The sequence below is a fragment of the Apis florea genome, unplaced genomic scaffold (genome assembly GCF_048593485.1).
Source record: "Apis florea isolate Af1SG1 unplaced genomic scaffold, ASM4859348v1 contig_2201_pilon, whole genome shotgun sequence".
Classification (NCBI taxonomy): Eukaryota; Metazoa; Arthropoda; class Insecta; order Hymenoptera; family Apidae; genus Apis; species Apis florea.
Window position 1 is genome coordinate 1296466 of NW_028256542.1, and position 14828 is coordinate 1311293.

General features: G+C 21.5%; 4 protein-coding genes across 4 annotated transcripts; 1 reads left to right on the forward strand and 3 right to left on the reverse strand.

The window, feature by feature from the left end:
• Positions 1 to 14: 14 nt before the first annotated feature.
• LOC100865940 (ATP-dependent RNA helicase DDX24) lies at positions 15 to 3496 on the reverse strand. The gene is made up of 10 exons (XM_086917470.1): positions 3349 to 3496; positions 2960 to 3222; positions 2028 to 2798; positions 1799 to 1944; positions 1420 to 1712; positions 1121 to 1343; positions 961 to 1072; positions 726 to 843; positions 433 to 610; positions 15 to 361 (listed from the first exon to the last, which is right to left on the reverse strand). The coding sequence occupies exons 2-10, from the start codon at positions 3143 to 3145 to the stop codon at positions 58 to 60; spliced, it is 2331 nt and encodes a 776-aa protein (XP_086773596.1). The 5' UTR covers positions 3146 to 3222; positions 3349 to 3496; the 3' UTR covers positions 15 to 57.
• A 956-nt stretch (positions 3497 to 4452) lies between these two features.
• On the reverse strand, positions 4453 to 7308 carry Cog8 (conserved oligomeric Golgi complex subunit 8). Its single transcript, XM_003691445.4, has 10 exons — positions 7100 to 7308; positions 6916 to 6987; positions 6718 to 6842; positions 6319 to 6594; positions 6042 to 6255; positions 5820 to 5971; positions 5463 to 5738; positions 5196 to 5384; positions 4974 to 5129; positions 4453 to 4829 (listed from the first exon to the last, which is right to left on the reverse strand). The coding sequence occupies exons 1-10, from the start codon at positions 7152 to 7154 to the stop codon at positions 4527 to 4529; spliced, it is 1818 nt and encodes a 605-aa protein (XP_003691493.2). The 5' UTR covers positions 7155 to 7308; the 3' UTR covers positions 4453 to 4526.
• On the forward strand, positions 7110 to 8981 carry mRpL48 (mitochondrial ribosomal protein L48). The gene is made up of 4 exons (XM_012483474.3): positions 7110 to 7945; positions 8048 to 8125; positions 8278 to 8411; positions 8482 to 8981. Exons 1-4 carry the CDS (start codon positions 7922 to 7924, stop codon positions 8774 to 8776), a joined length of 531 nt encoding a protein of 176 aa, XP_012338928.1. The 5' UTR covers positions 7110 to 7921; the 3' UTR covers positions 8777 to 8981.
• frtz (WD repeat-containing and planar cell polarity effector protein fritz) lies at positions 8912 to 14241 on the reverse strand. The gene is made up of 15 exons (XM_012483470.3): positions 13963 to 14241; positions 13624 to 13753; positions 13371 to 13548; positions 13094 to 13287; positions 12822 to 12922; positions 12601 to 12715; positions 12318 to 12527; positions 12078 to 12241; positions 11894 to 12001; positions 11615 to 11823; positions 11424 to 11547; positions 11185 to 11354; positions 9415 to 11105; positions 9167 to 9299; positions 8912 to 9111 (listed from the first exon to the last, which is right to left on the reverse strand). Exons 1-15 carry the CDS (start codon positions 14043 to 14045, stop codon positions 9026 to 9028), a joined length of 3696 nt encoding a protein of 1231 aa, XP_012338924.1. The 5' UTR covers positions 14046 to 14241; the 3' UTR covers positions 8912 to 9025.
• Positions 14242 to 14828: the final 587 nt, after the last annotated feature.

A 14828-nucleotide genomic window follows, 5' to 3' on the forward strand; every position in this document is an offset into this window, starting at 1 on the left:
AAATTTATGAAACATTTATTTATACTTATTGCCTTTTATTTTACTGAAAAATGTATATTACATTTTCTTTCTATTTTTTTTCTTTAAAGCCTTACTTTTATAAGAAGCTGTTTTAAAAGATGTATTAGATTTTTTATTTCTTTCTTTCTTTTTTTTCGGAATTTCTTCTATAACTTTTTTCATTACATCAACAGCTTTTTGATTGTCCTCATTTAATTTAAGTTCAATATTAACATCGGGATATTTTCCAGAAAATCCTTTTGGAAATAGCAGTTTTGACATAAGTGATGTTAATTGACGTTTTTTTATTTTTAATTGATGTTTTAAATCTGCTTGTTCTTTTATTCTTAACTCTAAATCTCTGTAAAATAAAATTATTTTCACAAAAGAAAACGAATATTAATAATTATTATTGAATTTGAAAAATCTTACTCTTCGTCCTCCTCTAAAACCAAATCCATATCTTCAATTGCTTTACGTAACCAACCCTTTTGTGAATTATCTCTACGACATTTCAATTCCAATTTATCAATTTCTCGAGCAATATCAACTCTCTCTTTTACAGCAACTAATAGTTTATCTATTACAGGAAACATAGGTAAATCTTCCGCTAAAATTAAAATTATTGTATAATAAATACATTATTATATTTTATAAATACACTATAAAAAATATGTGATATTAAAAGTGAAAATATCATGTCACAACTTAATTTATTTACTTACTGCGACCAAGTGTTTTACATAATTTACTATAATATTGTTTTTCAGAAGGTTCCATCATAAGTACTGTTATGCCATTTTTCTCTGCTCTTGCTGTTCTGCCACTTCTATGTACATAACTCTAAACAATAATTATAAAACTTAAATTGTCAAATATATTTAATAATATTATATTTGATAACAAATGTTCAATCAGTTTACACATAATTAAAATTTTGTTATATCTACTTATACATACCTCACTTGTTCTAGGAACTTGATAATGTACTACATGTTCAATATTTGGAATATCCAAACCTCTTGCAGCTACATCAGTAGCTATTAATAATCCATTTTCATCCGTCTGAAATCTGTTCTTTTTCATTATTTCAAAATTATATATATTAAATAATATTTACCTTTCAAGATTTTTTAATCGTTGTCTTTGCTGCATACTTGCATGTAACGGTAAAGGTTTACAATCAAGAATTCCAAAAAGAGTACTTAACCGTTTTACGCAACCAATACTGTTACAAAATACCAATGTTCTACCAGTATATCTTTTCAAAAAATAATAAAGATAATAATCTTTATGATCTATTGTACAAGCTATTCTGCATTCCGTTAAATTAGCGGTAATGCCTAAAAAATAATTTTAATTATGTTATATCAAATGCATTATTTTTAATTATATGATAAAAAAATTTTGAAAAAAAACCTGATTTTTTTGTTAAATCGATAATTTTTGGATTCTTTATGCCTACTAATTCCATAATTTTTTCTAGTTTTTGATCAGGTGTAAGCTTTTTTATTTTGCTTTTAATATGTTTTCTTTTTTTTTTTTGTAAATACTCTGGAATATCATGTACCATAGTTAACGTAGCAGAAAATACAAATGTTTGTCTTTCCCTCAATCTTTTTTCATTTGTATTTATTTTTTCCAATAATTGTTGCAATTCTTGGAAATGTCCTTTTTCTAACATTCTATCTGTTTCATCAATAACCAAATATCTGTTGGATAACATTATTTCAATGATATGTATTGTATGTATTTGAAATAGATCATTAATTTAAATAAAATATTTAATGAAACTTACTTAATAGAATCCACTTTACAAAGATGTGAATTACCATACTGTATCAATTCCCATAATCTACCAGGTGTTGCAATTACAATTTCAGGACCTTTACTTAATATTCTTTCTTGTTTAACAGCTGCCATTCCTCCTAATACTACAGCTATCTAAATACAAATATCAATATTAATAATTTAAAACTTAATAATTAATATTTAAACAATTTTCAATATTATTTATCAAGTCTTACTTTAATATCTACATATTTTGCTGCTTTAGTCAAATGATCCTTAATTTGAATAGCTAACTCACGAGTTGGAGTCAATATTAAGGCATATAGTGGTTTTTCCATATAATTTTCTGTATTTGTTTCATTAAATTTTATATTATTAATTACACGTACACAACCTATACTGTTTTCATTAACACTATCAATATCTTCTTCATAATCAGATTCAGATGAGCTATTATCAATTTCTACTATTTTATTTTCAGAGCATATCCAACCTTTGTTCTCAATAATTTTATTTTTTTCTTTTTCAGATTTTACATTTAACTGATCACATTGCTTATTTTTTAATTCCAAAATACCATTTATAATTGGAATTCCAAATGCTAATGTTTTACCACTACCTGTTTCAGCAGCACCTAATATATCTCTATGACCTAATATTGCTGCTGGCAAAGTTAATGCTTGTATAGGAGTTGGTTGATAAAATTGTTGATCTTTTAATGCCTTTATTATAGGAGTGGATACACCTAATATTTGCCATTGTTGGGCATCAATATCATATATATAATTTTTATTCTCGTTACATTCATTCATAAAAAATTGATTATCATTATTAGAATTAATATCTAAATCATTTCTTGGAGATAATTCTTTTTTTATTTCTTTATCATTTTTTTCTTTAATCTTTTTTTCTTTAAGTTTTATTTTTTTAGTTTTCTTTAATAATGGTTCAGTAACGTCTATGTCATTTTCCAACCATTTATTGGAATGTTTATGTTTTCGTGAAATCTATTATAAATAAATATATATATATATATACATAAAATACTCATATATATCATAAATTATTAAATAATATATTTTCAATAATAATAAAAATTATAATTGATAATTAATAATTAAAATGGATTAAAAATTCATATTATTGAAAAATATGTTTCTTATTTTACCTTAAGTTCCTTCTTATCATTTTTGTCATTGTAAATTACAATTTTTGTTTTGTTATTCTCTTTTTCCAATTTATAATCAGTTAATTCCTCAATACCAATTAAATCCTCAACATTACCCGAAAATACAGAACCTTCTAATTTTAATGGTTTCCATATACTTAAATTACTATGTTTCTTCTTTGCCATAGTTTTTATAATATTAATATTAATATAATTAATATTACAAAGTTATTATATTCAAATATATATAATTTGAAGAAAACCTGAAAAACAGAAACACGTGGAAAATCAATTAGTACGCACAATATAAAAATAAATGTACTTATTTATATACTTTTTGATATATAAATAATAGTTAATAAATGTATAGTAAAAAATAATCAAATTACATGATAAAATATATCGGAATTGTTTTTTAAGCAGATAAATTTTAGAAAACAAGTATAAAAAAGAAAAGCATATAGTGAGAAAAGGACAGAGATAGAGTAAAAATTGTGGAATCAGCGCCATCTCCAGAGTGCCGCAAAAGAAACTCATAAATAAAGGATAGAAAATAATAAGAGAAAGATAGAGATAAGATAAGAATTAATCATTAGTGCCATCTCTTGAATGTTTATAGAAACATTTTTTCTAAAATTACTCAAGAGATAGCGCTAATCCTTAATTCTTATCTTACTTTTTATCTTTGGCACTAAGAGATGGCGTTAATGGATAATTCTTATTCTATATTTATTCTTTTCTTTTTATTTATGAGTTTCATTTGCGGCACTCTGAAGATGGCACTGATTCCATAATTTTTACTTTATCTCTATCTTTCTCTTAACATTTACTTTCCTTGTCTTATTTGGTTTAAAATTTAGTTTTAATTTTAACGATTGCAATTTTATTCTAAATCGATAATATAAAAAAAAATAATATTAAAATAAACGACTCTTAATGTTTCCGAGATATAAAAAATAAAAATATATCAAATTGATCTATTGTGTATCTCGTAATAGTATATATGAAAAGTTAATGTAATGGAACTTCAAAATTTTATAAACTTTCAAATCCAATAGCATCATCTTTTAAAATCATTATATTATTTTTTAATTATAATTAATAAAATTAACATATACAACAAATGAATACTCAAAATAATACAAATGAAAAAAATATTTTTAATAATTCAATTACATAGTTATGCATATACAATTATAAATCACAAAATATATATAAAATATATATAAAAGTTAAAATGTAGTAAATAAATATTTTAAATATTTAACATTAATAAAATATTATAATTGTTTTTTTGCATAAATTTATATAAATAATAAAATAAATTTGTTTCAATAATTTGATATACATATCAATTTTTAATAATTTTATATTTTTCATTATTATAATTTCATTACTTAAATATATAATTAAATAAAAAGAAAATATTTATTTAACAATATTAAGTATTATTAATTTATATTTATAAGGAAATAAGTATTATGTGCATATAATTCATTTAAAAAATTATGTTTTTATTTACAAGATTTTTGTATACAATAACATATAAAGGAACAAAAATTAACAATTACCTATTTTGATTTTCACCATCAGTACTTGAATTATTTGCAAGAATTTTACTATCTTCAGTTAAAAGTATCTTTTCTTCTTGTAAATCAGTTTCTTGTTCTGTAACTAAAAGTGATTCTGACATTTTCAATTTTTTTAACTGTGAAGTGGTTGTATCTATCTCTGTATTTTCAAATGACGATATTTCAGAAGTTTTATGTAACATTAATGATTGTACATTAGAGATTGGTAGATTTTTTTGAATTGGTAATAAAGAAGCCAAAGGTTCCAAAATGATATCTCTGTTTAAATATGTTATTCCCTGAAAAAAAAATATATTTATTTTTTTTACATCTATATATTATTAATATACTATTTTATAATAAATTTATTATTATAAAATATATATATTTTATAATAAATATATTATTAAATATATTATATTTAATATTGTAAAATTTTATACCTCTGCTTGTAATAAATTTTCTGAAATTCCTAAATGAATTGCACTTTGGTTTGGAGGAAAAATAGCATGAATACAATACTGTACATAAGGAATTAATTGTTCACTTAAACATTCTATAAATTTGAGCATATTTTCTCTTTCTGGAGCTGCAAAAGCCTGAAAAATAAAATAATATTACAAATATAGATTTAATTAAATTATAAATTAAAAATATACACTTACTTGCTGTTCTTGTTTATAAAAAACTAATATTGATTTTACTACATTTTGTAAAGATTCTTGTAAAATTTTTGTACAAAAAACAGAAAGTGCTATTGGTGGACAAAGTCGTATTTCGTTGAAAGCTGATATAAGACCATTACAATATTCGGCTAAAGGATAAAATTCTACCAATTGTTCTGGTGGATTTTCCTATAAAATTAATCCGTAATTTTTATTCATATTATTAATATGCAAAAAAAAAAAATATAAAAACAAATATTTACTTACTGATTTAATTGTATTAGTCATTTTAATATTTGTCTTTTGTATTTTATTAATTAATGTAAATGACTCCATATCTTTTTCAAATTTTTTTGTAGTTTTGCGAACACTAGTTTCAAATTTTTCTCCGATAACACGTACAAATATATCGCACATTCGACCAGTAAAATCAACACCTACTCTACCAAATGATAAACCAAAATATGTACATTGACCCAAAATAGAATCTATTGATGTTACACCAGGTAAATCTTGTTCTAAAGTCATTAAAAATTGTGATATCTAAAAAAGAAAAAAATAATAAAATTATATTAAATATATATAATCAATATTCATTATATTTTAAATAAATATTCATTATACCTTTTCTTCAATCCAATGATAAAATATAGCACATTCATTCACTGTTAAATCTCTTCCAGGTTCATCATCATTAAACATAGCTTTATACTGTGTTATTATATTAAATAAATATATTCTTGATAATTCTATCGTTTTTGTGATATGAAGATTAGCTAAATAAAAATATCAAATATTATTAAATTGTCTATTTAATAATGTTTCATACTTATTAAATTAACTTACAATCATCTTTAGGTATAGCAGTCAAAAGACTTTGAAGCCAACTATCACGAGCTTGTAAAAATTTAATACGTAATTCTGGTTCTGTAAAAGCATCCATTGATCGTAATAATCCAACAAGTTGTAGACATCTTGCAAGTGGTAAGTCTCCCCTTAATGAACCAACAACTTGTCCTACCATACCAGACCAACTACTTTCAATTTCTGCCACTATGGACTAAATTGTTAATAAACAAAATGAAACATGTTTTTTATATTTTATAAGCATGTTAAATCATACCGATATGATTGGAATATCTCCATGTTTAGTTCCTAATTGACGAGCATATTGAGATAATTCTAATGCTTCATTATATTGATTACTCCTTAAACAAGATTCCATTAATTGAGGCATTTCAAGTACTTCAAGTAATTCTGCATTTCTTGTTAATGTCAAGCTATTTATTCTTCTATGTGTATTTATGTCTTTTGATGTATCACAAAATGATTGGCACTTTTCCACAAATTTAGGTATTTTTTGTACAAGCCCATCAAGTCGATTTTCAGTTTCATTGAACTTAAAATTAAATAACATATTTTTATTATTGTGTATTTTATTATATATATGTATTTATTATTTAATATATTATATTAAATATATTAATATTATAAAAAATATTAAAATCTATAATATTATTACTTGTTTAAATATTTCTCTAGAACTTTCTGCAGTTTGAACAAAAGTTTTATAATTTGCAAACACTAAATCTTGTGTAGTTTGTAATACTGAAGTTTTCTCATCATCTAAATGATTAGGTTCTTTATCTAAAAAAATATAATATTTAAATTCTGATTTTAATAAAATTAATTAAGAAATATAAGAAAAAAATTATCTTACTAAGTTGATCAACATCATAACCACCAAGTTTTGATAAATATTGATAAAAATCCGGATTTTCTTTCCATGATTCTAAAAGTACAATATATGCATATTTTTAATTAAAGATTAATTTTAAATAAACAATGCAAATATATTATAACATATTGAATATGTTTTTAACGAAAAAATAAAAATATATTACCTGGTATACCATTTGGAAATACAAGATTTATAACATTTTCAGTTTCGATATCCATTTTTTATTTAAATAATACATTTGTATATTCGATAAAAATATTTAAATCACTGTTTTGAATTGCATATTTCATAAACACATATTACACGTCTAAAATCTTGTTTTAATCTTACGAAAATATCTTGATTGTACTAGTGCAATTATTGGTTGTTCATAGCATCAATGATATGAAAATTCAACAAGGAAAATCTAATATTTTTAATTCTTGAATTGTTTACTATATTAATAGAATTGTAAAAAAAGACAGAATTTCAATGATAATTGTAATAAATTTTTGTCAATTAATTAAATAATAAAATATAACTATATAATTGATAAGAATACATAAATAAGATATATTTACAATAATGTTATTAATAAATTTTTTATTTAAAATAAAATTATTTTAAAAATAAATATTTTTAAAACATTGAAATTTTATACTTAAATATTTTTATCATATAATTCTAATTTTTAAAATAAATAAAAAATAACATTTAAAATAAAAATTGAATCTTTTGAAAATGCAACAATTATATATTAATATTATGTTTAATTTATATTTGTAAACAATATTTATATTTTAATTTTGATTTATGTAAAAATTTTTCTTAGATATATGGATGTGTTAGTCAATAGTGTATGTATTATATGTATATGTGATTATTACATTCATATACTATTTAATTATTAACTATGATACAATTTAATTGTAATAAATAGTAAAAATTAAAATTATCTATTGAAGATTAAACAATATTTTTCAATATTAATTTCATTCAATACAAAATGATATTAAGCGTTCTTAAACAGGTAATTGTATATTGCTTAAAATAAGGTTATGTATATATATTATTAAATAAAAATATATTATTTATCATGATTTATTTGAGAATAAAATGAAATTATATATAGATTACAACATATTATCGATATCCGCTATTTAAGAAAGGAATAAGATTTTATGGTATATATGAACCGCCATATCTAAAGGTAAATGTTTATATTATTTTTATATTGTAAAATTATACTTTGTATAATTATATATTTATATATTATATAATTATATATTATATTAATATATATTATAACTTGTATAATTATATTTATATCATGCTGATATCAACTTATTTTTATTATTATAGAAAAAAGAATTTGAAATACCAACTTATCCTGTTTTAAATATACAAATTAAAGGATATAAATATTCTCTACTTGAAAGTTATCAAAGTTTTATTCATAAAATAGCAAAGGTACTTGATATTACTATTGATGACAGGTAATATTAATGATAATTTTTTTATAATAAATTATTTAATATTATTTTAGTAACATATTTATTTTTATAGTTTTGCCTTTCCACATAAAGAATTTAAAATAAAAAAATTTAAAAAAAATAGTACAATAATTGATGCTGAATATCATTTAAAAATTTATGAGAGAGATATACAAATATCAAATGTGTCATCTGTAATATGTCCTATTCTTATTAGGATATTAGAATCAACATTACCTGAAGGTGTTTCATTATCTATACATGAATATGATCCAATTCTAAAAAAGAAATGTTTAATTCCAAATAAGGAATTACTTGATCTCAAAGCAGAATTAGAAGAATTGACAAAAGATAAAACAAAAGATTAATAATAAAAAATTTAATATTGATTATGTAAGAATGTATAGCTTGTTTAATATTGTAATTTAAAAAAAATATTTTGCATGCAAATTAATAACACAAATGAATCATAATTTCATAATTCATGTAATAAGATATAAACATTTTAATAATAAAATCCAAAAATAGCTTTTATTGCTTAAAAATTATGTACAATACAAAAGTATATATGTATATATGTATATTTTTTTCATATTTGAATTTTAACCTTTTTTTTTTCATAATAAACCAAAGTGTACAACTTTTATTTTTGAACTTTCTTCTGGTCTTGAAGATTCCTTTATTTTATCATTAATATCTTCTTCTAAAAAATAATATATATTTGAAAAATATTATGATTATTAAATAACATTACTCACTTGATAATGGTTGAAAATCTTTAAGATAATCTTCATTTCCAAGGCACAATGGAAGGCTTTCTGCTAACTCACGTTTGGGATCAGTTAAATGTATTTGATTAATTGTAGAACGTTTTTGTTTATGTGATTGCCCCTATCATATTTGATAAAGAATAAACATATATATAACATAATAGAATAAATATGATATATTATTAATTATTGATTGATTTTTAATATATTATTTACATACATATAATTATACTTACTGTACCAGGTACTAATATATGAGTTACTGTATCTGAAAATTTAACCTTTGGTTTTTCATTTGTTGCTAATGTTGTATCTGTGAAGGTAGAAAAGGAAGTACAGGATATAGAATTAGATATAGGAGATGATATAACAGGTAGAGGTGGAATGTTAGAAGATATCTTAGATTCTTTATTAACACTAGTATTTGTACCATTTTGTGATAATACTAATTTTGAATGTCTTTCAAATTTGTTTTGTATATCATAAGGAGCAGAAAATTGTGAATTACTTAATCTCAAATTATTAGTAGAGGAATGCATATCAATATTATCACAACTTCCATGAAGTGAAATGCAATCAAAATCATAATTAAATTTGTATCTAGAAGATTTAATATTGCTATATTTAAATTGATCTTGTAAAATATTAGATGCTGAATTTTGTTTTTGTAATAAATATGAATTGACATTTCTTGTTTTAGTAAATGAAAATTTTCTAACAGACTCATCAATATCTGCTAATCCAGATGTACTTCTAGATAAACGAAGATTTTTTTTTGGAAGACCCTGAAAATAATTTGTAAATGAATTTGTTAAAGAAGGTGGTGGTGGAATATTAAAATCCACTTTTTTTGCTAAGATAGATTGTTGTAATTTCATATTAGAATTATCTTCACTATTAAAATTTTTTAAATTACTATTGTCAGAATCTTGTACTTGATTTTCAAGAAAATTAAATGAAGTAGAGGCAAAATTACTATGATTGTTATGAAAATTAGATGTTGATTTATTTATTACAATAGAATCAGGAAGTGTTTTAGACACAATATCATTCATTATAACAGATGATCTTATGCTTTTTAAAGGAGATGAAGCAATATTTGAGTCAGATTTAGTAGTAACTAAATCATTAAAAGAATTATCATATGAATTTGAGGTATCCATACCAACTGTACTGAAAGATGTAGACATAATATTATTATCTATATTATCTAATGAAGATCTTAATAAATCAGAAGAAGAAACATCTGATGTAACTGATTCATATGTTGGATTATTAAAAGGAGTTGACATAAAGCTGTTTTCTTGTAAATTTGTTGTTGCATTATTAGATATATCATCAAGAGAAAATTGCATTTCACCACATAAAACTTTGTTTAATGCAGTATCTACAGAGTTTTCATTAAATCGATTAGATATTCCAGTTTTTCGTTCATTTAAAGATAAACTTCCAAATGAAGTTGTCATTAAATCATCAGAAATATTATTGAAAGATTGTGAATTATTAGAAGACATTGTAGATACTGGTATTGAATTTGTATGAATTTTATACAGTGGTTTGTTAAAAGATGTTGATGTAAGAAATGTATTTGAGAACGAAAGATGTGATGAATGATTGAAAGAAGTTGTGACAAAAGTACTGTTAGGCATATTGAAAGATGTTTCTAAATTACAGTCAGTTTTTGCATCAGATGATACATCTGTAAATGATGTGGATAACAGATTTTTATGAAGAGGATATGGATGGAGAACTGGTAAGGGTGGAATTTGATTATTGGAGTCTTTCTTATAATTATGATTTTTCAATTGTTTTGTATCAGTCTGATTTTCTTTTGAAAAATTTTCACTTTCATCACTGCAAGATTCTTCTCCTTTGTCACTTAATGAATAAGAACAAATTGAACAGGATGCTCTAGAACATGTAGAATCTGAAATTTTCAGTTTCTTTGTACATAATAATTTATAAAATAAAATTTTCTGTAAAATATTTAATTATATAATTCTTACGTGAACTATTGCAGCTGTTTGATCGACTTAATATACGTTCGGCATTTTCTTTTGCTGCAGTTGCCATTGCTGTATCATTTACAACTAATGCATAAAAATGTATATCCATAAAAAGATCATGATCATTTAAGTCTATAGCAAGCCTAAAAGCTTTTTCAAACATATGATACCTATAATATTTAAAATTAGTTTTATATATTATATATGAATAGTTTTTAAAAAATAAAGATATGCAATACCTTAATAAATGATGGAAAAAACGTCTTGTCAAATCTCTTATTTCATCTCCATATTCTTCTTCAATAGCTTGACTTATTGGTTTGATAGGCACATGAAAACTACCCAAAGCATTCTGTATGAGATCTGATGGAAAATCAAATTATTTGCAGTACATAAAATAAGATAACTGAACCGTAAAAAAATATCTTACTTTCACGTTCTGTTGTCAGTGGTAATTTAAATAAATAATTTACAATCTGATTTAATGCATGCATACATGCACGAGAATGAGTATCCCAATTCATAGCTAGTAATAATGAAGTTGCTTGTTCAACTTGTGATAAAGATAAATATCTCTTGATTAATACATCACCAGTGAAAGAATTTCCTTCCAACATTTTTATAACACCAAGAGGTCCTCTATTAATATATTATATTAATATTTTTTTTATTTATTATTTATTTTATAAGAAATGTTTATAACTCATACCGTTGAAAAATTATTAACAATAAAGAATTCCCATGATTATGTAAATTAATATAACAATTTAAATCATTTTTTTTATTCCATTCCATACACAATAATGCTGGCTGAATTCTACAATGTAAATAAATATAAATTTCTTTACTAATAATTTTTACTAATTTAATAAAAAAAAGAATTAAAATAATACCTAAAATACGAAGATAAATCAAGAATATTAGCTTGTGCTGCTTCTTCACTTAATGTTTGACTTTTAATACAATTTAAAGCAATGTCAAAATGTTGAAGTTGACCCTTATCATTTCCAACGACAAATATTATTCCATCACTATGCCATGATGCCAATGTAGGTATCTTAAAAATTGGATAATTTAGAGATATGACTTTTTTAGTTTTGTTATTAAATTTTATATATATGTTTATAACTTACAAAAATTGCTTTTACACTAGTAGTAGTAGCTCTAGTTTGATCATAAATTATAATAGAACCATCTATACAGCATAATAACAACAATTCTTGAGTTGGTGAAAATTTTACACAACTTGTATGTGTAGGTAATGGGATAGATACTACTGCTATTCTTTGAAGTTTATCTTGTTGAGAAACTTCATATGTACGCCATTCTATAGTTACTTCTCCCTAAATTATATTTATGATGTAAAATGCTTAATTTAAAAACTAATATTATATTATTATTAATAAATATTATTACCTTTCGCGATACTTTTTGTTCTACAGAATGAATAATGTTATCATTGCATACATCAAACATTATACACAAGGGATCAAATTCACTACGTATATAACAAATTAATTCTAATTTTACTCTAAAAATAAAAATACGTTATTTATAAACATTTTTATTATATATAGTATGAATAAGAATTCAAATGTTTATTAAATATTAAAAAATTAAATTAAATAATTTTATACCCTATTAAACGATAAAGATGTATGTTAGCACGATCATGTTCTTTTACAGCAGGACTCCAAGGATAAACTTCATTCATAGTAGATTTCCACCAAATTAATATCTATAATTTATAACAGTTTATAATTTATTAATTATATTATATTATATATTATTAATATAATATATAAATATTATATATTACATATTAAAATTAAAAAATAATAAATAATAGAAATTATTAATTATAATATATGAAAAATAATTTATTTTAATTTAATATAAATATAATTACCAAATCTCCACATTTATTAGTCTGAACTTTTTTATCCAATCTACGACCATTAGGACCAAATAGATCAATTGTAGACAATTTTGGTTCAAGTTTATTAATTTTATCAAAAACATGTCTTTTTGATCTTGTAAAATGTACAATAGTTATTTGGTTATCATTATAAGTGCAAAGAATATAATTTTTAGTGATTATCACTGTAAATATAGATAGTAACTGAAGTTTCTTAATAAACATATAAATATATAAAAATAAATGTATAATATAAAAAATAAATTACCATCTGATATATGATCCAATAATTTTCCTATAAGATATTTATCAAAAGTTATTTTACAAATGTCACCAGTGTCTATATTAACTTGTATTTGTATTAATAATGCATTATTTAACATTAATTGTAAAGCACAATCATTATACCATTGACAATATACAATTGAATTATCTTTTAATTGTTCCTACAAAAATCAATTCAATATAAGATTATAAAACAATAGGTATAACATCTTTTTAGTATTTAATTGCAATTTTACCTCTAGATATTTAATAGAATCTTTCAATTTATTTCCTTTTTTATTTGTTGGGACATATATCATACCACGTTTCTGACAATAAAATTTTTTTCCTTCTTCATGTATATGATCAATACGTTTATCGTGATATCTAAAATAACAATATATAATTTGTTTATTATAATAATGATAAAAATAATTGTAAATAATAATGATAAAAATTGCTAAATATGGATAAAATTATTATCTTATAATAATATTTTATAAAAATATTTTATAATATTATATTTTCTATTTAATTTTATTAATATATTTAATTATTAATATAATTTATAATACAAATAAATTAATATATTTTACCGAAATGCACCAAAGTCTGTACTCTTTATATTGATATTATCATCGAAAGTCCATAAGTTTACTTCTCCTAACAATGTAAACATTATAAAATACTACGATTCTAAAACCATTGAATATTCATATCAAATTATTCACAAAGAAGCGTCACATTAGGTTTAAAAGAATTAAATTGGATTACATTAGAATTAAATGTAATAATATTTAACTTAAGAAAAATTAATATTTTATTTACGATTATTGGGACTTGTTCTTCACCATTTTGTTACAGAATACTATTTTACCGGTATATCATTTCAATTATAATTGTAAAGTTAATTTTGTTGTAATTTAATATTGTTATATATAATAATGTTACACGAAATTAAAACATTTTAATTATTAATGAAATAAGTTATATATTATGATAACAATAACATGATTAAAAAATTATAATTTTAAACGAGTTTGAATATTTTAAATTGTTTTTTTTTTTTATAAAACATTATTAAAATAATTTTAATATCTAAATTTTAGAGATTAGAAATTTTAGAAATTTTCTTTATAAACTTTGATAAAAATAAAATATATATATATATATTGATAAAAAAAATATATTTTTCAAAATATTTATATATTTTAAATATATTTTAAATATTTATATATTTAATATATTTTATTTTTTAAATCAAAAATATTTGAACATATAGTTTTATTTATTTAAATTTTGTAAATATTTTTAAGAAAATTTTTAAGGCATATAAAAAAAATTTATAAGACAAAAAAAGCAAAAATAAAAGACAATTAATATATAGGTTACTAATTTGAAATAGATAAAATATTTACTTTTTTTTATTAAAAAATTTAATTTGTTTCTAATGAAAAATATT

Bases quoted from the DNA above. Each gene is read 5' to 3' on its own strand.
- LOC100865940 (XM_086917470.1), bottom strand. From the start codon at position 3,145: ATGGCAAAGAAGAAACATAGTAATTTAAGTATATGGAAACCATTAAAA. The intron at 1,945-2,027 runs GTAAGACTTGAT...ATTTGTATTTAG, and splicing joins CAAAATATGTAGATATTAAA to ATAGCTGTAGTATTAGGAGG. The intron at 844-960 runs GTATGTATAAGT...ATTATTGTTTAG, and splicing joins AAGTTCCTAGAACAAGTGAG to AGTTATGTACATAGAAGTGG.
- Cog8 (XM_003691445.4), bottom strand. From the start codon at position 7,154: ATGGATATCGAAACTGAAAATGTTATAAATCTTGTATTTCCAAATGGT. The intron at 5,130-5,195 runs GTAAGTGTATAT...TTTATTTTTCAG, and splicing joins TTTATAAACAAGAACAGCAA to GCTTTTGCAGCTCCAGAAAG. The intron at 4,830-4,973 runs GTATAAAATTTT...TTTTTTTTTCAG, and splicing joins AAAATTTATTACAAGCAGAG to GGAATAACATATTTAAACAG.
- mRpL48 (XM_012483474.3), top strand. From the start codon at position 7,922: ATGATATTAAGCGTTCTTAAACAG. The intron at 8,126-8,277 runs GTAAATGTTTAT...TTATTATTATAG, and splicing joins ATGAACCGCCATATCTAAAG to AAAAAAGAATTTGAAATACC. The intron at 8,412-8,481 runs GTAATATTAATG...TTATTTTTATAG, and splicing joins GATATTACTATTGATGACAG to TTTTGCCTTTCCACATAAAG.
- frtz (XM_012483470.3), bottom strand. From the start codon at position 14,045: ATGTTTACATTGTTAGGAGAAGTAAACTTATGGACTTTCGATGATAAT. The intron at 13,549-13,623 runs GTAAAATTGCAA...TGATTTTTGTAG, and splicing joins ATTCTATTAAATATCTAGAG to GAACAATTAAAAGATAATTC. The intron at 12,923-13,093 runs GTAATTATATTT...TATAAATTATAG, and splicing joins CTAATAAATGTGGAGATTTG to ATATTAATTTGGTGGAAATC.